Source organism: Rousettus aegyptiacus, unplaced genomic scaffold (genome assembly GCF_014176215.1).
Source record: "Rousettus aegyptiacus isolate mRouAeg1 unplaced genomic scaffold, mRouAeg1.p scaffold_m13_p_11, whole genome shotgun sequence".
In the NCBI taxonomy this organism is placed as follows: Eukaryota; Metazoa; Chordata; class Mammalia; order Chiroptera; family Pteropodidae; genus Rousettus; species Rousettus aegyptiacus.
In genome coordinates this window covers 93,360,857-93,382,450 of record NW_023416286.1, presented here as the reverse complement: position 1 = coordinate 93,382,450, position 21,594 = coordinate 93,360,857, and the positions used below count along the sequence as shown (strand labels likewise).

At 63.6% G+C, this 21,594-nt stretch overlaps 2 protein-coding genes across 9 annotated transcripts in view; one reads left to right on the top strand and one right to left on the bottom strand.

The window, feature by feature from the left end:
• Nucleotides 1-464: 464 nt before the first annotated feature.
• Nucleotides 465-11,559, top strand: LOC107510377 (testis development related protein). Of its 3 annotated transcripts, none has more exons than XM_036228963.1 (3): nt 465-531; nt 9,994-10,097; nt 11,179-11,559. In XM_036228963.1, the coding sequence occupies exons 1-3, from the start codon at nt 478-480 to the stop codon at nt 11,522-11,524; spliced, it is 504 nt and encodes a 167-aa protein (XP_036084856.1). In that variant the 5' UTR covers nt 465-477; the 3' UTR covers nt 11,525-11,559. The 3 variants fall into 3 exon arrangements, with proteins under 3 accessions (XP_036084856.1, XP_036084857.1, XP_036084855.1); XM_036228964.1 differs by lacking the exon at nt 465-531 and adding an exon at nt 621-665; XM_036228962.1 differs by lacking the exon at nt 465-531 and adding an exon at nt 819-966.
• Nucleotides 11,560-12,560: 1,001 nt separating this feature from the next.
• Nucleotides 12,561-21,594, bottom strand: part of FBXO25 (F-box protein 25) — a 31,898-nt gene continuing 22,864 nt past the window's right edge. For 3 of the 6 annotated variants that reach the window (XM_036228958.1, XM_036228959.1, XM_036228961.1), the window contains one exon: nt 18,005-19,155. In XM_036228958.1, coding sequence (XP_036084851.1) covers nt 19,066-19,155 — 90 coding nt within the window. In that variant the 3' untranslated portion in view covers nt 18,005-19,065. Of the gene's footprint in view, nt 12,805-18,004; nt 19,156-19,964; nt 19,992-21,594 lie in introns of those variants that run through there. The other 3 variants (XM_036228956.1, XM_036228957.1, XM_036228954.1) reach the window with 2 other exon arrangements.

Sequence of the window (21,594 nt, the reverse complement as noted above, 5' to 3'; positions counted from 1 at the left end):
CTGCTCCCTTTCCTCTTGGCCCCCTGGCCTACAGGGATACTTACAAAGCCCTTTGTTTTCCTCTCGGAGGTTTGGACACCGTCCACCCTCCCAACGGGGCCGAGCCCGGGACCAGATGCAGCAGCCGGAGCATCGCACACACCTGGCTGCTCGCTGTTCTGGGCTCTCCGTTCGTCCCGCGGCACCTGCGGGTCGCGTTCCGTTCCCCAGCGTCCTGCCTTCCAAACACCAGAAGCCCCTCGGCAAGGTCAGGGGCTCTCTGGGTACCCCATGAGGTAGACAACTGAGTAACCACCCGAGGCCCTGCGCGGGGGTGGACACTGCTCCAAGGACACGGGGTCACCGGTCTGCGCGGCGCCACCGCGCCTCCCGCCAGCGGGGGCCGTGGGCGGGCACCGCGGTCTGAGTCTCCAGCCGCGGCCCCGCCCCTGGGCATGCGCACCGCGCCGCCCCGCCCCGCGCCCCGCGCCCGTTGCCATGGGGACCGGGGGACCAGAGCCCCGCTGCCCCGTCCTCGCCGCGCGCCCAGGGGTGAGGGTCGGCCGGGGGTCGGGGGTCCGGGGCGAAGGGGGCGCCCAGGCGAGGGGGCCCGGGGGGGGGGCTCAGGTGCGGGCCCAGAGTCAGGGCCCAGCTCGATGAGGGAACACGCGAGGACGCAGGCAGAGGTGGGGACCCCAGGAGCGGCCGGGCCGGAGGCGGGTCCCGGGTGGGGGCCGCGGCGGTCCCCGTTGGGGCGTGGACTAGGGGGGCGGGCGCGGCGCGGGGGCCGGGCTCGGGCGCGGTGTGGCTCCGCCCACTCGCCGTGTCCGCGTCCGCAGCAGCCGCGGCCGGAGCGGGGCGCGCGGACGCCGGACGCCGAGGCCGCCCCGGAGCATGTGGAAGCTGAGCCGGGGCCGCGTGCTGCTGGACGAGCCCCCCGAGGAGGAGGACGGCCTGCGGGGGGGGCCTTCGCCCGCCGCCGCGCAGGTGGGCGCGCGCAGGTGCGGGGCGCGCAGGTGGGGCCGGGGCCGCGCCCGCGGGCGTCCGGCGCGGGTTCGGGGACGCGGGGCGGGCGGGGCCGCCGGCCCGGGGGTATCGGAGAGCGCGGGGGACCGGACCGCGCCGGCCGGGTCGCCGCCCGGGGAACAGCCGCGTCCCTCGCCGAAGCGTCTGCGCGGACGCAGGCGGCCGATGACCTCTGCCCCGGGCGCCCAGAGGCGCGCAGCGGCGTTGGCGCCCCCCTTCCCGTCCCCAGGGCGACGCGCGACGCGGTTGGGATCGGGTGCCCCGCGCTGGCTCGTTGCGGAGGCGGTCAGGGGGATCCTGCCTGTGTCGTGCCCAGAGGTTCCCGCCGCGGCTGTGGAGCCGTCGGGGGAGTTACTGGGGTCCCACGTGACGCCCAGCGCCCTGCCCCGCACGGGACTCACTTTGATTAGGGTTTAATATGGTCCCTGCTGAACTGCCTGCAGAAAGTGTGTTGGGATAGCTCAGCGCGGGCCGACTTTTTTTTTTATGGTTACTGTGAAGAGCGGCCCCCTCAGATGTAAGACGAGGGTTCACGGGGGGCTCACAAGCGACCGCAGGTATTCAGTGCGGGGCGAAGATGAGCCACGCTGTTCTGCGGTGAAGTCTCCCGAGCTCTAAGTGGACCCGTCCTCTGCTCCCACTTCTGCTGAATCCTGAAACCTGTTCTCGTCTCATGTTTTACTTGGAAACTTTTCTAACTTAAGGGAAAGTAGGAGCTTGAGCAGCAGCATGTCTCCACCGCTAGTAATGCATTTGTGGAAGTTTTTTTCTGATCTCTGGTGTACGGAACCGTCTGTACGCGTGTGTGTGTGTGTGTGTGTGTGTGTGTGTGTGTGTGTGAGAGAGAGAGAGAGAGAGAGAGAGAGAGAGAGAGAGAGAGAGAGAGAGAGAGAGACTGACTGTTTTTTAGGTACCCAGCAAACCCGCACAGGAAATAGAACTGCTGAAAGCCCTCGGCGCCCACCCAGGCACAGCCCCCGCCAGGGTCGCCTCCGTGGACACCTCATCACCACCCAGGGCCCCCACTCTGCGTTCGGCCTCACCCCGAGTGGGGCGCCTTCCGTGGATTTGACCACCGTGACGTGCAGTGTGTCTGGGTCATGCTGTCCCACAGAGCACGGGCTTCCACTGCCCTGCAAGCCTCTCTTCCACCCGGTTGCCCTCCTGCTCACACCCTGACCCCTGGAGCTCCCGTGGCCTCCTTAGCTTTGCGGGTCCCAGAACGTCTCGGAATGGGTGGGGACAGGGCGTGAGCCCAGGCGGGCGCCTCGGACCCAGCGATGCGCGCGTGAGGGCCCGCCGCGGCGTCTTCCCACGGCTTGGCAGCCCACCTGTCGTCAGCCTGAATGCCGGCCCCGTGTGGGGGTGCCCGCTCCCCCTCCGGCTGCTGAAGGGCGTCCGGCGGCGTCCACGTTTCCGCAGTGTGAGTGAACCGCCGTGGACATCGTGTGCAGCTTTTTGTGTGACGCGAGTTCTTAACCCGCTGGGGTCAATGCCGCGGAGTGTGAGCTGGGTCCCGAGCGTGGGCCGAGTCTTGTGAGAAGCCACCCAGACGCCCTGCGGGGGGCTGCGCCCCGAGGCTCCCGCCCTGCCGCTCCGTGTGGCAGGACGTGGAGTGTCCTTCCCTCGGCCTGTTTGCCATCTGTGAACCTCCTCTGGCGAGGTGTCTTGTCTCTTACCCCATTTCTAATTGTTTTTGTTTTGTTTTGTTTTATTTTACTGTCGAGTTTAAGAGTTCTTTGTGTTTGGATACCAGTCCTGTCTGAAGTGTGTCTTTCCTACTTTTCTCTAGTCTGTGGCGTGCCACACCCTCATCGCGCTGTCATTTTAGACCAGAGGTTTTAATTTTAATGAGGTCCGCTTCATCAATTATTTCTTTCCTGGGTCCCGTCTTTGGCGTTGCACCCGAGGTTGTCGGGTTTTCTCCGGTGTCATCGTCCATGAGCGAGGCCTGTGTTGCCTCGGGGCATCTACAGTTTGATGCGTTGAGACAACTTTGCTCTAGGAAAGCAGGCATTTTTCGCTGAGACAGGTTAGTCATACTCTGGATTTAGGTGATTCCTTCAGGAGGACTGGCCTTGTCCCAGAGCCAGTTTCTCTTGGAATCAAACTGGACAGTTGGTGACAAGTCTACCACGTAGCTTCTGCCTACACACGCGCTTCAGGGTTGGCGGGGTGGGGCTGCTCTGAGGAGAGGGTGCCGGGTGCTGGGCCCGCTCCTCGGTGGGGGGGCCGCCTGGGCGCCTGCCCCCACCCCAGGGCCAGTCAGCCTGCTGGACGTGAGGCCCGCGGGCAGGGAGTACACTTTGCCTCATTCCAGAAAGGCTTTCAAACCTGATGTGCTCGACTTCCTTGAAAATCAGGTCACATAGCTATAACCTGTTACTTTTTAAAAAGAGAAAAATCGCTTTTGTTAGGTTCTAGTAAGTTTGACCTGTGAGGCGTTCAAAGTCTGGACTCGGATTAAGGAACACGTAATTGTCACTAAATCAGCATTTACATTGTAGAAGATGAATTTTTCTGAGCTCCTTCGGCGTTTGCACCTTTTTGTCATGAAAACCAACGTGTTAAGGTAAAACGGGGGGGGGGTGTGGGGGGGTTATAAGGTGAAACTTGGGTCATGGTCATTTCACTAACGAGAGGCTTTAGCGAGTCTGATGTCTGAAGCACGCGACCTGTGTGTGTGGCGGGTGTCTGCGTGTTACACGGTGCCCGGGGTGGGTGCCTGCTCAGGCACTGTCATAGGGTTAGTGCCACCGTTTGCCGGGTGCAGAAACCAGTCACAAAGCGGGAAGGTGACTTGGAGAGGCCCCACAGCTACCGGGTGGTGACGGAGACTCTCCTTGGCTGACGTTTGGTCAGGCTCCTGTGAGCCCTCTTCCCGAGGGCCTTGGGCGGCGCCCCAGCATGCACTATCCACCGTGCAGACTCACCAGGGGTGCGGCTGACGGAGGTGGGGGGCTGGTGACGTACGCGTCAGGGGTTCCGACCGAAGGTGCTGCCGCTGGCATTTCCCGTGGTTGGTAGCGTTTAGGGAGCACGTTTATCTCCGTAAGAGTTATCTGGACCGCAGATCGAGAGCTCCGGGTGTTCTAGGGGCTGTGTGAGAAGGTTCTAGAAAGGCGAAAGTACTGTCGACGCTGCGCCCCTAAGTTCGGTGTCCCCGAGGCGTGAATTACGGCGGCGCCGACGCTCGCCGCCTCCGCGCGTGGCCTTTATCTCTGGGGTGTGTTTCTACCTTCGCCAGCACCTACTCATTCGGATGCTAACTTTTATCAGAAATACGTGATCAGTATTTAGATTTTACGAAATTTGCAGCTGGAAAAGTAGATGATTTTACCCAACTTGTTCCAGCGACTGAATCGCACTTTGCTGGTGACAGGTGTGACATCCCGCGGCCCCTCCAGCTCCCGGGGGCCGGGGGTAGCTCGCGGTGGCCGAGCTCACAGCACACGCTGGGCCCCGCCGCCGCCAGGTCCTGGGGCCCGAGGCGCCGCCCTGGGCGTGAGCGGGGTGGGCGCCGGCTGCCCCACCGGCCCGTGCAGCGCCGCGGGGCCGAGGCCGCGTCAGCCCTCTCGGGCCCTGGCTGGCCTCGGCTGAGGCTGGAGTCGTGGCGCCCGGGGGCTTAAATCCTGAGCGCTGAGGGTCACCGGTGTTTCCAGGAACTCTTTATGACTTGGAAGATTCATAAAAAATCGCTGCCTGTTGCATCCGAGTCGGGTGACCGTGGGTCTCAGCGTGTGCTGGGTCACCTGCTGGGAACAGTGGCCGACTGCCCTGCCTGGGTGTGGCGGGCAGGGTGCATGTGTGGGGCTACGGGGCCGTCCGCCTCAGGGTCACAGCTGACAGCCGAGGCTCGGGGACGCTGCCGTCTGTCATTTCAGAATGAGCAAGACCCAGGTTGCATGGCTCCGGGGACTCGGCCTGTGTGGGCCCCCTGTCCGCACGTTCAGCTCACAGGGCGGGGCCTCTCACTCCTGGTGCCTGGACAGGCCCGGCAACCCGGCGCCTGCCCCGGCCGGGTCCTGGGGCCGGCCGGGTCCTGGGGCCGCTCTGAGGCTGGCTGTCCTCCCCTTTGCAGTGGGAGGGGCTGGGCAGAGAAGGAGGCAGAAAGGGAAAGGAACGGCAGGAAGCCCGGCGGGGCTTTCGGTCCGGCTGTGGGACTTAAAGCACGAAAGATAACAGCCGTGAAGCCGCGTGGGCGACGTCGGGGCGTGAGGAGTGTCTGGACCCGTGGACAGTTTCAGACGCGTTTGGTTGAACCAGAACGGACCACAGGGCCAGGAAACCAGGTCTCAGAGGCCCGGGGCGGCAGTTCTGTAGTTTCTTTTACGCGCTGGGAATCGAGGGGGCGGAGGGAGATGAGATGCCGGGGGGGGGGGGGGGGGGGGGGGGGGGGGGGCGGGGAGCGGACAGGTGCAGGGGCGTTACCTGACCCTGCGCTCCATGGGGCTGGGCACACCTGGGCTCACCGGCATTTCGAGTGTGCGAACCTTGTGTGCACAGACCTCGTGGACACGGCTGGCTGAAGGCAGGAGCTTTTCACTCCAGTGACGTGCCTCGGCCGTGCTCACCTGCGTGACCTGCCCACGTAGGGCTCACAAGCAGATCACCCTGCGAGGTCGCTTTGGGTTGGAACGTCCAAACCTGTAGACCATTTTGGTAAAAATTTATTTGAGCCAAATTAGGATAAGCCTGAAAGCAAGGCCTCGGCAGACGACACGATCTTCTGTGTAGAAAACGGTAAAGATTTTGCAACACAGAGCTGCTCTAACCAACAAACACATTCAGGGACGTCGCACAAAACCTGCTCTGTTTCTGCGCACTGCTGTGAAAGCCCAACAAGGAGATTAGGAAAATCCCGTTCACGGCAGCTTTACAAAGAACAAAAGACTCAGGAATGTATTTACCTGACAGGCAAGAAGGTCGCGCACTGAAAGTGGAAAACGTCGCTCAGAGAAGGAAGACGCAGCACTGTTGAAACGTCCACACTCCCCAGAGCCACCTGCGGAGCACAGTCCCTGTCGAAACCCCAACGGCCGCGCTTGCACAAATCGAAAAAGCCATCTTAAAATTTAAGTAGAATTTTAAGGGACTCTGTGCAGCCAAAACAATCTTTGAACAGCCAGAACTCGAGCAGAAAAACCAAGCCGGAGGGCTCGGGTGCCTGACCCCGGAGCACGTCGCCATCCACAGCAGGCTCACAGTGCGGCGCTGACACATGACAGACCCGTGGGACGAAGGGGGAGGCGGGGGAGCCCCAAAGTCAGCCCTCCCTCGGGTCTCATGACCTGTGACGCCGGTGCCAACAACACACAGTAGGGAAAGGACCGTCCGTCCCTGCAGCAAATGGTGTTGGGGAAACGGGGCCGCCTCGTGCAGAGCGGCAAGGCGGGACCCTTGCGTCATCACATGACAAGGTGACGCAGAGCGGATTACACCCTGACACGTCAGACTCGAAGCCTCGACACTTAGGAGATAAAGGAAGAAAAAGTCTCCATATCGGTCCGGGCAGTGATTTCTTTGGATGTGCCACCAAAAAGCCAAGAAAATCAAAACAGATAAGATCGACCCCACGAAACTTAGAATTTTCTGTGCAGCAAAGAAAACCACTAGCCATGACCCATGGGGTGGGAGACGACGCCTGCAAACCGCACGTCTCACGAGTTAGCAGGACACACGCGTCCCCGTCACCCAGGGACCCCGTCAGGCCGCTCCTCGCCGTGGCCTCAGACAGGGGCTGGGAGCCCCGGGGTCTCCGTTCTGAGGGCGCCACTGCTGTCGGGGGCCTGAGCTAGTGACCGCACGTGCACGGGCCCTGTCATGCACGTGCCGGGGGACACACACTTGGACCGGAGCCTTCCGTCCCGGGGAGGGGTCCCGCACTGGGGGACTAGGGGGCGGCAGGCCGGGCCGTCCGTGTCCGCAGAGCTTGTGGATGCCAGGCGGTCTGAGCCGCTGGCCGCCGGCCTCTGCGTCTGTGCGTCCGTCTGCCCGGCGGGCCAGGCCGGGGGTGTGAGCGTGGTCACTGAGGCAGTCCACAGATACAACTGCCCGCCTGTCGCGCCGACAGTGTGCGGGTTCAGGGTGTGGAGCCGGGCCGTCTGTGAACGTGGCCGGACCCCGTGCTCTGCACAGCCTGCCCTGGTCGCGTTGGCTGAAGCCCCCGGGGCCTCCGCGGCCTCCGGCATGTCCTGGCTCCAGGCCTCAGTAAACAGTTCCCTGCTGCACCCCAGGGTGACACACGAGAAAGCGGCTCAGGAAACAAGGGGCCCGTGACCCAGATGCAGCGTCTGAGCATGTGAAGGGAACAGGGTCCCGGTGCTGAGTGGCCTGCAGGCCAGTCCCCGCGGCCGATGCGCAGCAGCTGGGCCCGCCCGGCCGGCCAGCAAGGGGCCCGGCTGCCTGGGCGCATGTCAGCGGCGGAGGCGGCCACGGTGCGTCCTGCCCGGCCGGCCAGCAGCCCCGTACTCCGCGGCAGGAGAGTCTCACCTGACACCTTGATGCTCAGACAACCTGAGACGGCCGGGCCGGCTGGGCCCCTCGCGCTGCACAAACGAGACACTTTCCGGACGGCCCCTGTGTTCCCTGTTTTTCTGCTGGGCCTTTTCCTGGCGTTCAGGGAAACCGTGTACGGGGAGCACTGGACTTCTATCGTTCCATGTTGCAGCTTTTCTGAGTGGGGTGGCGCAGACCCGAGGTCACGGGCCGGGAGGGACTGCGGAGGGCGCGCCCCCCGCGCTGGGCTCGCCCGGCGTGTGCGCCACGCCCGGCGCACGCTCACCTTCAGACGCGACCGGAAGTGGTTACACCGCCTGCCGTGCGCCGGAGTCGCCCAGTCCGTGTCCCTGAGGGCCACACCGGTCCTTCTGTCCTGTGGCTTGGGGGGCGAGGGCACAGGCCAAGCGTGGCCGAGTGTGCTGCCCGGTGGCGGACAGCTCCGGGCGCACGGCTGGACGCGCATGTCCCCAGCCCACCCCCGGTGTGGCGGGTGAGGACAGGTCGTGAGGTGGAGCCCCGTGGTGGGGTCGGCGTCCTCACAGGCGCCGCAGAGAGCTCGCCCACGGGGGACAGAGGATGTGCCATGAGCCAGCCGGCCCTCAGCAGACGCCAGGCCCGTGCGCTGCTCCCGGACGGAGAGAACCGGGCGCCGTTGTCTGCCGTGACCACCCAAAGCGCTGACCACGGTCAAGTCTTAAATGTACAGTGAAAGCTTTTCCTCCCTACCTGCCAGCCTCCGGTTCTCCTCTGCGGCCGAGTCTCCTGCACAGGTAACCAGAGCGCAGCTGTGCGCGCACAGTGTGCCCGCGCCCGGCACCGCGTGGCGGCTCCCCCGGCGGACGCCTGTGCCGGCTGCGGCGTCTTCTGCCTGGATCTGCACGTGCTCCTGGCCCGTGCCTCCCGCGGGTGCCTGTGGCCCCGCCTCCTGCTCACACAGGCGTGGACGGGGGGGGGGGGGGGGGGGGCACGTCCGGCACCAGCCGTCTGCTCTCGGGCGTCAGGTGCACCTCTACCCGTCGGTCAGCGTGAATGACAGAGGTGACTGTCGGACGACCAGGACATAGAAAAGATACAAACGCTGGCAAGTAACCAGATAAAGCACGAGGTCAGCTCTAGGCCCCTCGTTTATGGCCGTTACAGCCCGGCTGAGCTTAATTAGCAGCTGATGAGAAACATTCCCTCCCGTGTGCAGCCCCGGCCGGTGCGTGTGCCGCGAGCACACACAGCTGCCGCCGCGTGCGCCAGGGAACGAGCGTGTGTCTGCCGCGCACTCCCGTCCGTCCGCTGGTGGCCACAGGCGGCAGCGGCAGGGCTCGTCGTCCTCCGGGCCAACCACGGGACACGTGGCTGTTCCCCCGCTTAACCCGAGGCGCCGTCGTGCTGGCCTGACAGTCGGCATCGTCTGCGGGACAGCGCGAGCCCCGCTGCCCGCAGCGGCCGGCGAGCGCCCCCTGCGCTGGGCAGGGTCCGGGCACGGGGGACAGGCCAGCCGTGCCGCTTTCCTCCCAGGCCCCCCCGACTCACGTCCCTGTCCCCGCCTGTGCCTCAGAGCTTCGTCTGGTGAGGGGCTAGGGGCTGGTTTTACAGTTTGACCGAGTGGCCTAACCTGGCCGATGAAGTCAGTTTTCTCCAGACTTACAAGTTTTCAATAACTGGAGAGCTTAAACACAAGGTGTTTGTGAGTTCTTACATTTAGAACGGACAACAAGAAAATTGGGCTTTTTATCCCATCATAACTGACGCCGTGGCCAGGCCTCGGCTGTCTCGTCTCCTCTGACACACTCCAGACTGAGCCCTTGGGGGGGCCTGTCCCCTCTGCACCTGCGGAGAGAGGCCACCCAAGGGCCGCCGTGCCCACCGTCCTCAGGCAGGGCCGGAGGCCCTGGGGGCGGCGCCGGGTGCCGCGGAGTGCTGGCCTCGCCATCTCCCCACCGCCCCCGCCCGGTCAGCGTCCGCACCGCCGCCCGCGCCCACAGCAGGAAGTTCGCGTCAGTGGACTTGAGGGAAAATAGGAAATGCAGATGACACTGTACTTGGCGGCCGCGCCCCGGCCGGCGTGGGGGCACCGTGTCACCGCTTTCATGGCCTAAGATGACATCTGAGGACTCCTGGTGACGCTTCGGTTTGCTCGCTGTGTGACGTGACAGCAGAGCTCGGCCCCTCGGCTCCGTGGCCTACATCCAAGGCGGTCACTCGGCCATCGCGGTGTTTCTGGCCTGCGGGTGGCGGTGCCCCCGAGCTGCAGGTCGTCTGCTCTGTCGTGACGGTTACCAGGGAGCAAGCGAGTGCATCCCGAGGGGTGGGGCCCCAACGCCATGACACCGGCCCCCTCCGAGGGCTGCCCCAGCACCCCGGGCACAGAGGGCACTGTCTGCGCCGTTGGCAGGGGACTTGGAGGGTGGATGCGGTCAGTCCCAGCTGCGTCCCAGAAGCGCGGCCGCTTGTCCCTATAGCAGACTGATGATCTTTTTCTCAACCTGTCACTAGGTGCAAGGAGCGAGTTTCCGAGGATGGAAAGAGGTGGCGTCCCTGTTCAACAGCGAGGACGAGCAGCACCTGCTGGGGGCCCCGGAGTCCCCCAGGTCCCGAGGGTGAGTCCCCGGGGGCCGGGGCACACGTGCCGGGAGGTGGTCAGCCCCGCGTGGGCCGGGCTCTGAGAAGCCTCAGCCCAAGTCGCTGTCGAGCGGCAGCCAGCAGAGCAAGTGACAGTCACGTCCCCGCCCCCGCACAGGCAATGACGAGGGCGCAGCAGAGTCCAGCTCGGTCCAGAGGGCCACGTGGGTGCAGGTGGCCGGCTGAGGGGCAGAGACGGCCTGCACTCAGCTGTCCCTGAAGCTGTTAACGCTGCAACGCGTGGGAAATGGGGAAGAAAAGTTAAACATGGGACGGGCCGATTCATAAGCTGTTAAGATTCTAGAAAAGTGAATGTTTCAACAGGCACGTCAGCGCTGGTTTACGATAAACAGTCCGGAAACGTGACGGTGTGCCCGCAGGCGGGCGTGCGGGTTCCGTGGTGACTGACGTGTGACCAGCGGCCTGGCTGACCAGACGGCAAGCCTGCGGCCTCGCCGTGAGGGGTGCGCTGGTTCACGGCCGAGCTGCCGCGGGGCCCTCGCCCAGGCCCCCTGTGGGGACGCATGAGCCAGCCCCTTGGAGTCAGCGTCTGCCGGGGCCTCGAGAAGCCCCCGCATGCTGGCCCCCGTCCAGCGCGTGGACCCTGGACGCTGCCCGGGCCCCAGCAGTCGGGCTGCAGGGCGGGTTCTGCCTGGGGACCTGTCCCCACCGCAGGTCGGCCATCCCTCTGGGGTCGATGGTGTTCTGAATTCCTCTTGCTGTCCAGCAAGTCTCCTACCAAACACCCGAGGCTGGGAGCTGGGCACTGGGTGTGGGGTGAGGGGCCCCCCGGAAGCGAGCAGTAAATCCTGTTCTGACTGGGCCTGCAGCACCTTCACGGGCTCGGCCCGATGCTGTCACGCTGCCCTGTGCTCCCCCGACTGTCACCGAGTGTGCCGCCTCATCATGCGGCTTTCGCGAGCTTCGTTAATACCATGTGGTGACTGCTTCTCATTTTCAAAGTTTCACGCATGGATCTGTGTCGTCTTTCTACACAGTTCACGTGTTCTCAGAACAGAACCCCTGAGTCGCCAGCACTAACCTCTCCCGTCCCCACAGAACTCACCTGCGGCCGAGAGAGGAGCCGAAGGCGGAGAAGAAGTCCGGGTTCTGGGAGCACCTGGCTTTGAAACATAACGCTCCGCCTAAGAAGCCGGACGAGATCGAAGGCTGGGAGCCTCCCAAATTTGCTCTTGGAGACGAGGCCGCCGAGGCAGGTGACGCCGTGAGTGCTTGCGCGACCCGGCCAGGCTGGGAGCCGGGCGCCAAGGGCTCGGGCGGCTACAGCAGCCTGGCCGGCTCAGCACACGCCTCCCGCTGGAGCCTCAGGTCGGCCGGCCGGGCGGTCAGCATCCGACGGCAGGGCAGAGGCCAGCTGATGGGGGACTGGGAGGAGCTGGAGTGACCGTCGGAGAGGACGCTGGGGCCAGGCGCAGCACCAGAGCCTGCCACCCGCGGGGCCCCGCCTGGACCTCCGCCTTCACACGCCCCACACGGGCTGCTGGCGGTGCCTCACGGGTGTGGCTGGCGCTGGAGACGTGAGCTTTGGCGCTGTCCCCTGAGAGGGCAGCTGTGGGGTACAGCTCGCCACTCGGAGTCCAGGCCGCCCTCAGCTGTCCTCCGCCCCACGGAGCAAAGGTGCCCCGCGGGGGACACGCCGCCCAGCTCCGCCGCTCGCCGTGCGAGCGCCACTTCTTGCTTCGCCTGGAAAAGCTTTTTCATATTGAATTTAGAACACACAAACAAACGCAGTGCTGGAGGCGCAGAGGCCGCACCGACCGCACGGAGGCCGCTCGCTGTCTGCAGAGGCGCCGGCGCCCCTGGGGGTGGGCGGGGGCGGTGCAGCTCCTGGGGCTTTCAGTGCGGATCTCTACTTCCTTCTCGAGTTTTGTTCTTTTCTGATTATAGCTGCAAGAATGCTGTAAAACGTGGATCAAATTTGGTAACTTAATGCTTTTATTTTTGTTTGGAAAACAGTAACTTGCTCATTACAGGCAAGTGCCTCTTTCCTGTAACACGCAGGCCTCTGTCTCGACGGGGGACACACACTTGCTGGCGGCTTTGTGGCCCCGCCTTCTGGACTGCTCTGTCCTGGGCAAAGGGGCCCTGTGTCAGGTGCCCCAGGCGTGTGTCCCGGGCAGGACAGCTGTCACCAGCTCTTAGGCAGTGGTCACGTGCGAGGAAAGGTTAGGGTTTTCGTTTGTTCGTTTTTGGTTAAAAACGGGTTACACTGTGCGTTCCTCTCGGGATGAACACGGGTGTTCGGGGCGGGGCCGTGGGCATGCCTGCTGGCGGGGGTCCCGATGGGCAGCGGCGCCTGCCACCTGCCTTTTCCAGTGGAACGAGGTGGCGCGCCGGAGCCTTCAGAGGGGGCCGCGTTGTGGGTGGCGCTGAAACGAAGTCCAGTCGTGCTGGGACCCTGACAGCGCGGCCCAGAGTCCTGTCTCCTCAGGTGCACGGCCCGGCGCTCAGGCCGCCTGCCCCCGTGGCCGTGCGGGGCCGGTCCGGCCCGTCCGAGGCGCGGACGCAGCGTGCGGAGGTGGGACGGCGTCCACGGGCCTCGGGGTCCGGCACCTGTGCCCCTCCGCGCGGCAGGTCCTCGCCCGAGGGCGAAGCCGGGAGCTTGGCACGCGCCCTGGACTCGCTCTCGTCCGCAGAGATGGGAAGCAAGCCGTCTCCTCGAGTCTGAGGACATGAAAATGACTGTGTGTGTGTGTGGGGGGGGGGCACGTATTTATCGGCGTGCTCTAGGAGAAAAATAGTTTTTCTTGACAGAATTTACCAAAGCAACTCTTCCTGTTCACGAGTCGGTTGTAGGGTTTTGCTGGGACTGTGTAAGACACGGCCGCGTGGGGAGCAGCCGGGCTCCCGGCCCGCCGGCGCGCAGGGTCGGGTCAGAGCAGGCCGAGCGCGCCCTCGGCGCTGCGTTCCAGAAGCGGAGGCGGCGTTTCTGGCCCCTCCCCTCGCCCGCCGCAGGCCCGCGGGCACCTGCCTGGGGGGACGCAGCCCCGCAGCGCCCGCGGCACCTCCCGGCACGACGCAGCGCGCCTCCGCGAACGTGCGCGCGAATGAACGGCTGGCTCTGCCCGCGCTCTGGCGGCTGTCGCGTCTCTGCGTCTCTGCGTCTCCTGCGCCTCCGCGGGGCCTGGCGCCGCCAGCCGCGGGGCCGCGAGAGGGGCGCGGGGCCGGCTGTGCCCGTTCACCCCGTCCTTTGGAAGGAGGGGCGTCTCACGGAAGCGGCGTCCCGGCGGGCGGAGGGCAGCCTCGCGGGGGGCCTGGGGGCCCGCGTCCGCGGCGGGCAGGGCCGCCCCCTGCATCTGCGGAGGGCAGGGCTGGGACGGCGAGGCGCCCTCAGCGGCCGCTTCCGCCCCCGGCTTCCTCCTGCCGGGCTCTCTGGAAAGCCCATTGGTTGGCTGTCACCGTCGCAGAGGCGGCCGTGGCCATCCACACCCTCCCCGTGGCTCGCTTTCCCAGAGGGCGAATGGCAGTTCTCTCCTCTGCCCCCCGCGCCCCCACACCTGCCCCCACCCGCCCCGCTCGCCCGCCACCCCGGGCGCCCTCACCTGTCCTGCCGCCCACCTGCCTGGCCTGCCCTGCGCACGTGGGGGGCCGTCCTGTGGGTCAGACCTACCTGGGGGCCTGCATAGCTCGCATCTGGTTCTTTCCTGGCCGCTGCCATCGGCGAGGAACTTCGTCTTTGTCGCCTGTGCCCTCTCCCAGCTGCCAGCTCCTGCCATGCACCCCGCTTCTGGTTTACGTGGTGGTTCCCTGATCCATCGATCCCCGAACAGACCAGAGGCGGGGGGCGCGTAACCGAGCCAGCTTCCCAGAGACGCTGGTCAGGACAACTTTTCCAGAGGCAGTGACAGCGCCAAGTGACCAGCAAGGGCGCTTCCTGGTAGGAAGGAGCTGTCCTGTGACGGGTGAGGACACAGGCCCTGTCCCCCGTGTGCCGTGCCACCTCACGTGCAGGGCGAGTGCATCAAGCCGCAGGTTTAAGCTGCGGAGCGACTGGCCCCAGGGACAGGTCGGCGACTGCAGAGCTGCGGGCGAGACCCGTGAGCACCGGGCGGCTGGGAGGGTGCCCAGCGTGACCTCACGCCTTCCAGCCAGCCCGCCGCAGCCCCGGCGACCGCGCAGCCTGCCCCCCAGCGGGCACTGACACTGGGCGTGGGAGCCCCTCCTGCCCGCAAGGCGCTCCTGGCGTCCCCGGCCCCTGCTGCCCCCAGCTCTGGCGCTCACGGTCAGCAGGTCCGTCGCCGTGAGAGTCCGCTCCCGGACGCGGGCCCTCTGAGAGGCGTCGGCCGCTGCCGCCAGCTCTGTCCACCCGCCGCTGGGGACCCGGCGGCCCCGCGTCCTCGCCCCGGCCTGCCTTCTGCCGTTGCTGTTGCCGGGTGACTGACCCCTGGGTCCTCTCCCTCGCTGCGGTGCTTCTGTTCGGCTGGACCCCAGAGACTCTGGCTGCTGTTTGCTGTTTCTGTCATAACTTTGGTCGCTAGAGGGGTGAACAGAGCCTCTATCATCTACGTCTTTTTTTCCGAGAGCGAGTTTTACTTTTGCGAAGTTTTTCTTTAGAGACTGAGGTTCGGGGGTGGCAGTAAGCGCGCAGGTGCTGGGAACCTCTGCAACTGATCCTCAGAGCCCCACAAAGCCAGTCTCCCCCGAGAGCAGTGCGTCCGCCCGGGAGCCATGCAACCCCGGGGCTGAGGGGTGGGCGCTGGACCCAAGAGTTTAACTGCTCCTCTCATTTCACATTTGGGAGTTTATGTGTCTTCAAAAAGTAACAAGATAACGGGTTGCAAGTATTGGAAAGATATTTCAAAATATGAATAATTACCTCGAATAGAACTACGGGTAACATTTAAAATTTTCTGTGTATTGGGTAAAACTTTAAGTGAACGTATGTTACTTTTGCAATCGAAAAGCAGGACAGCGAGTATAAAAGGGTAACGTCACGCAGCGTTTTAAATGCAAAGCGAAGAGGAGACTGCGGCCGCGTCTGCCACCCCTGCCTGCGCGTGGCCCGCCCGTCAAGGAGAGAGCCGTGCGCCTCGCGAGACGCGTGTGCCACTCGACTCAGCGTCAGTGAGGTCCGAATGCTCGCACACTCCTGGGCACGAGCTGCCCCTGGCTGCCTGGCGCTACGGAGGAGAACGTGCCCGTGGAGCCAAAGCCGTTCACGCTCCGCCTCTCGACAGGAAGTGCCGGTGAGCCGCGCCCACCCTTCCAGCCTGGACTGCCGACTCCCGGCCCATCCTGCTTGATCCGTAGTTGCCTCCCGCCCCTGACTGAGTGAATTCCGTTAACGGGATCCCAGGCACCCTGAACCTCATCATCTTCACGTCTGAATACAAAGCCAGGGAAGACTTCCCCGGTCGTCATGATAACCACAGCCAGAGGTGAACCACATGTCAGACGCGTGGATACGTGGAGAAGCGCACACCCGGCTCTGCCGCGACAGACCGCAACACCCCACTTTCAGTAGGGATGATAAATAACATGCAGTGTTCGCTGAATCGATACATTTAACACAGTCACAGGATGAAGAAAAAAATTCAACTGATGCAGGAAAAGCGTTTGACAAAGTTCAACCCCCCTTCATGATGGTGATGCTCAGCCTCAACACAACAAAGGCCACGCAGAAGGGCCACGGCCCGCGTGATACTCAATGACAAAAGACTGCCAGCCTCTCCTCGCAGGGCAGGACAGGACCAGGGTGCCACTCCCCACCACCATTCGGCACGCTCCCGGCGCTCCTAGCCAGAGCAATCGGGAAAGGAAAAAAAGAGCATCCAAATTGGAAAGGAAGAAATAAAACCGTTTGCAGATGACATTATTCTATATGTGGAAAACCACAAAGAGTCCACAAAACACAAAAAACCAGCACATCGGCTACGTTTCTATATGCTAACCATAAGAAATATGAAAAAAACAGCAAATTCCATCTGTAACAGCAAAAAAAGAATAAACTACTTAGGAATGAGCTTAACCAAGGTGGCTAAAAGCAGGTACAGTGAAAAACACAAAATGTTGCTGAAAGGCACAAATAAATGGAAGGGGGCCCGCATTCCTGGGACCGGAGGCGGTCACGTCGACCACCCCAAAGCCATCGACGGCCGCGTGGCGCAATCCCTACCAAAACTTCACGGCGACTGACTTTGCAGAAAGAGGAAAACCGCCCTAAGCTCCCGAAGCATCGCGCCTTCTGACGGTGGCGGCGGCGGCTCGGCAGCGAGCCCGTACTTAACGCCGCTGCACTGGCTGAGGTGGCGAAGTCTGTGTGTGTTTTACCACAATTAAAACCTGACGACCTTAAAAACTGTCTGCAAATAGTGAAAAGGTAGACTTCATCTATGCAAATTTCTTAAATGACTATCAAAAGTGACATTTTTATCCAGAAGACAAAACCAGAGTCGAGGGGGGCGTGCGTCGTCTCCCCCGGAAGGCCCGACCTAACCGACAACAGGAGGGACAGCACTGGCTCGAGGGCCCGCCGCGTTCGGAGGTCCGAGCCCAGGCGACAGCGTGGGAGCTGAGGAGGCAGGGAAGCCGGTGGCGGGCCGGAGCCTCCCGTCCCTCTGCTGGGCTGCGCTGCAGGCCTCTCCCCCTCACTGGGAGTGGGAGGGCGGGGGGCTCACACAGGACAGCGGCACTGCCGGGCCACGTGCCCGGGAACCTGCCCGAAGCAGACGGCGGTCTCCACAGCACGCGTTCCGTGCAGCAGGCGCGCGGGTCCCGAGGCAGGGGTGTCTGAGGGACCCCCCACCCCCCAAGAGCACAGTCCCTGCGGGATGCTGACGGGTACAGCGTCCGTGAGCGGCGGAGCCTGGTTTAGTCGCGAGTGGCTCTGGCGTTTGGCGCGTGGGCCCGGGCGACGCTTCCCAAAAGCGGAAGGAAGTCTGCGCCTGGGCCGACGCCGTCCCACGCGCGCAGGCGGCCGAGGGGCTGCTGACCGCACGGCGGGGCCCGGGATGGCGCTCGGGTCCCCGGACGGCGGCAGGGCTGTGCTGGCCGCGCACTGGGCAACGCAGCCCCCGTGAGACTCGGGGTGAAAGGCAGGGCAGAGCAGGCGTCTGACAAGACCCAGCACCTCAGAGGGCCCGCCACGAGCTGGACCGCGGGACAGTGAGTGGCAACAGGCTGCCCGGGCTTCCTGTGCGCGCCAGTCCAGGCTCGCCGGTGCCCAGTGCTGCCTGGGTGTGAGGCGCGTCCTCTGCCAGGGCACAGAGGGCACCTGACACCGCTGGTCTGTGTCTCTTGCCCCCGCAGTCCCCGTTTCGCTGCAAACCAGCAGAGCAAGGGCCATCGAGGCAGTGGCCGCGGCAGCCCAGACAGACCGGGTTCAGAGCGCGCTGGCGTGGCCCTCTGCCCCTCCCACCGCTCCTCCCCTCCAGTGTCGGGTCTCCTGCCGGGCACTGTCCCCACGGTCAGTCCTGCCAACCGCAGCCCCCGTACACCGACAGACGGTCAGCCAGGAGAAAAAATTAATGCAAAACACCAGATTTACCAAAATCAGAAGTAAAAGGCCGGTAAATACACAGAGAAGCAGTAAAGCTCACACCCCGCTCCTCACTCACGATGACAGCAGTGAGACAGCAGCGTCCGGGAGACGCGCTCAGGGCCGTCAGCCTCGTGACTGCGGGTCTCCCGTCCACCGTGAAGGGACCGACGGGCACAGGCGTTTACCAGAGTCGCTGCTGGCAGGAAGAATCGGAAACAACTTGACTGTCTGGTAAGTAACCAAAACTACCATGTTTTCACAAATGTTTTTGAAAAAAGGGCTAATTTAAGAGAGGAAAAGCAGTTTTCGGGCAGGCTTCCCGCAGGCCGCGGCAGCCCGGGGTCCCTACGTCGCGCGCAGAAGGAAACTCATCTGACAGTGAAGCATGTTCTCGGCCACGAGGCTCCAACCAGCACGGAGTGTGGTGCGGAAAACCCAGACTCTTTATTTACCAATATGCGGAATTGCGGATTTTAACACGCGGAGAAGAAAGGAGACCGAAGGGGGTGGAGACAAGTTTGCTCGGGTCCCCGCCGTGGACTCTGGGACAAAACACCGCGACCACGTGTCCTCGGCAGGCGCCCTCTTCCTCACAAGCTATCTTCGGGTGTCAGGATCATGGGTGGTTTCATTTTGTTTTACATATTTCATTTTGTTGAAATCTTATTGTCAAAATTTTCTAAAGCAAACACGTTATTTAAAAATTAAGATCATCTTTTAAAGGTTTAAATGAGTGACGTCAGCTTTTTTCAGGAAGTTACAAAACCAACAAAGTCGAATCAGCAACGTGACTTATTACTCGTCCATAAAAGCGCGTCCAGCACAGGGGTCGGGGCCACTGGGCTGCCCGGCGTGCCAGGCTCCGCACGGTGCCCTCCACGGCGCCGCTGCCGACACCCAGGCGTCTGTCCGTGAACGCCCAGGAGCGCGGCCCCTCAGCCTGCGGCCGCTCCGGACAGCACACAGGCGTTTCCCAGGTTCGTTCTGTGCTCGGAGAGGCGTCACGTGGACACGGCCAACGCCATGAAAGTGCATCTTAGGAAAAACGCTCTGCGTGCTGCACGTACGAGGGTCAGGTGCTCTGTCCCCCGCCCCCCAACTACTACAAAATCAGGTGACTATGATTTGATAATTAAGAAGCATATTATTGGCTGTTAGTGTCAGTTCACCATAGAACATGGTGCTGAAAATCCAGAATCTCTTCTGAACCATTGTTATGCACAGTCGCAAACTTTAATATGCTCAGAAGAATGTTTTAAAGGAAGAAGTTGAAATGATTTCGCTCGGGTGCCCTGACCCCCTCTCGGAGATGAAAACACGCAGCAAAGCACCTGGACCCTGCGGTGCCGAGGAGCTGCGCCGGCACAGGAGGCCCTGTCGCCAGGGCCACCCGGCCAGCTCCACCCACGCGCAGGCCGCCTCGCCGCGCCACGGGGCTGGCGCCTTCAGAACTTGAAGAGGTCGATGAAGTGCTGCGGAGACACGGGCGTGAGGCAGCGGTCGGAGTCTGCGGCCGTGCAGGGGTGTCCGGAGTCCTGAGGGAGGAAGGGACAGGTGTCACGCACGCCGGCCACCAGCTCTTGGTCTAACCGGTCCCTGGACCCCCTCTCAAAGGTGCGTGGACCGCAACTGGTGAGTTCCGGAAACAGAGGCAGAGCGGCGGTTCTCGGGGCTTTTGCTCGAGCTGCGGGTGGGTGGGCGCAGGGCCAGTCCCTGTGGGCTGTGCCTGGCCCTGGGCGGGGCAGGGGGGCCCCGGGCGGGGCAGGGGGGCCCCGGGGTTCCGCCTCCCTCGTCCTCGCCACGCCCTTTCACTGGGATACTGTGACACCGTGCCCTCGGGACCCCTGCCCGGTACTCCTACAGCACGCGGCTGAAGACCCAGGCCTGGACTCGCAAGAAAAGGGATAAAAAAACAAACAGGTTTTGTGTAAGAAGACGACAAACCTAAGACAATGAGGAGCCCAGAGAACGAAGGCCAGCGGGTGAGCGGCCATGACGAGTCAGCACACCCTCCCGGCGCGGCCGTGGCCGGCGACCTGATGCTCCAGGCGCCACGTGGCGCCCCCACCTGAGGACAGTCGCATGGACGTGTCCAGAGCCTCCCCGTAAGGCCGAGCCTCTGCCACTCAATGCTGCACTTAAGGTGCGCTGTGAACACTCCTGGTGGTGGCCAAGGCGAGAGAGTCGCAGCTGGGCCGCAGGCCACACCCGCGCGCTGTGCTCTCGGGCCACTGCCAGCTACGTGCCGCCGTCTCCTAGGCAGTGGTGGTGGCTGCTGGGCCCACGCGGCACCTGGGTTTGGTCCCCAGACCCCAGCAGGGCAGGTGTGGGGAAGCACAGGTACCTTCAACAACAAAGCAAGGCGGCAGTCCTCGGAGATGAAGACAGATCAGGAAGGGACGCAGCAGGGGAGGGAAAAAAGGAGAAAGGTTAGAAGGAGCCCGACGGCACGCAGGCACTCACGGTCGCTGCACGTCGTTTATGAAAACTGACCGCACCAGGCAACTGAACACAGACGACAAAACGCCCCAAAGACCCACATGCTCGAAGCCAGTCTGCGGGCAGACGAACGTCCCACTCCCTCCTCGGGCCCTCGCGGACGAGGGACCTCCCAGAGGCCGCTCACCCCTGCGCTGTGCTGGGTGTGGCTGCGGCACGCCCCTCTGCCGGGTCAGGGCTGTCGGCAAGGCTGGCCCCGCCTGCTGCCGGCCCGGGGGCCCCTGGAAGGCGAACGTGCACTGGCCAGCCCACGCAGCCTCCCGGGGCCCGGGGGTGGCTGGCCGTCGTGGGCACAGCACCCGCACGGCTCCGACCAGGTGTCCACACTGGCGGTTCCAGCCGCAGCTCTGGACCTGACCCTGTGACCCGGTGTGGAGCTGGGCACCTGCGGGCGTTCTGGCCGTGGACACGGCGAGACAAGAAAGGACACAGGGCCTCGGCTCCTGGTCCCGCCCTCTGACCACGCGTTCCAGTTGTAACTTAGGTTCCATGAAGTTGAGAAGTACGGACGACTGCGCGCAGAGTGAGCAACAGAGCAGCCTCGTGCGGCCCGCTGATGACCATGCCTTTTCTCTCTCTCGCTCCTTGGTGGCCCCGGGGCGAGGTCACCTCAGTAGACCCTCCTAGGGTCACCGACTTTGGTCGCACAGGTCAGCACAGCTGGAGGCGCGGCCTTTACGCCCCCTGCTCACGCTCACGGGCAGGTGGAAAACAGAGCTGGCCCAGGGAGCTTCGGCCAGGACGGGCGGGCCGCGCGGGCACGGCTGATACACAGCGACGACGTGTAACCAGGGCTGGCCGCCCGGCGGCTCTGGGCCTGCGTGGACACACGGACCGGCAGGGTGCCCCGCCGCCACGTCCCAGGGCTTCCCGGTCAGCACACCGTTCTGGGGGGTGCTGAAGAAAATGAGTAAAACCATGCCAGCTGCGAGCCGGGCGCAGCACGCCCAGCCCTGACGCTGCACACGGCCGCTCCGGCATCAAACGCAGCTGCGAGACGAGTGGGCCGGGCCGGCCCGCGCTCGCCCTCGCTGTCCGCACACCGCCCGCCCCTGTGCGGCTGGCCGCAGGCGTGGCCGGGACACGGGCAGCGAGTCGGAGAGACTGGCTTCCTTGGCAGCTAGCTTGGAAGCGGGTCCACCAGAAATTCCAGACACTGATCTTTTTTTTGACACTTTCGCATACAGATTCAGAAATTTAAAAGCTGCCGTAACCACCTCTCCTGGCGTGACGTCGGCAGCAAGGACTGAGCTGTGACACACGGAGGCCAGTCCTCCGAGGGCAGTCGTGATGGCAAGGTGTGGCCTCCACAGCTTCATGGGCACAACTGAGCGCGCAAAAGGTGGGCAGGTGCCCGTCAGGAGGTGTTCGGAACTGTCACAACGAGGTTCAGTGGGACAGGAAGGCTCACTAAAAGAATCTGCGGGCAAATTGTTTTGGAAAGCTACAAAAGCCTCTCCATTTTTAAGAATCGG

Excerpts from the sequence above, each read along its gene's own strand:
- LOC107510377 (XM_036228962.1), top strand. The coding sequence starts at position 874 with ATGTGGAAGCTGAGCCGGGGCCGCGTGCTGCTGGACGAGCCCCCCGAG. Across the intron at positions 967-9,993 it reads CTTCGCCCGCCGCCGCGCAG|GTGCAAGGAGCGAGTTTCCG; the intron begins GTGGGCGCGCGC and ends ACCTGTCACTAG. Across the intron at positions 10,098-11,178 it reads GAGTCCCCCAGGTCCCGAGG|AACTCACCTGCGGCCGAGAG; the intron begins GTGAGTCCCCGG and ends CCGTCCCCACAG.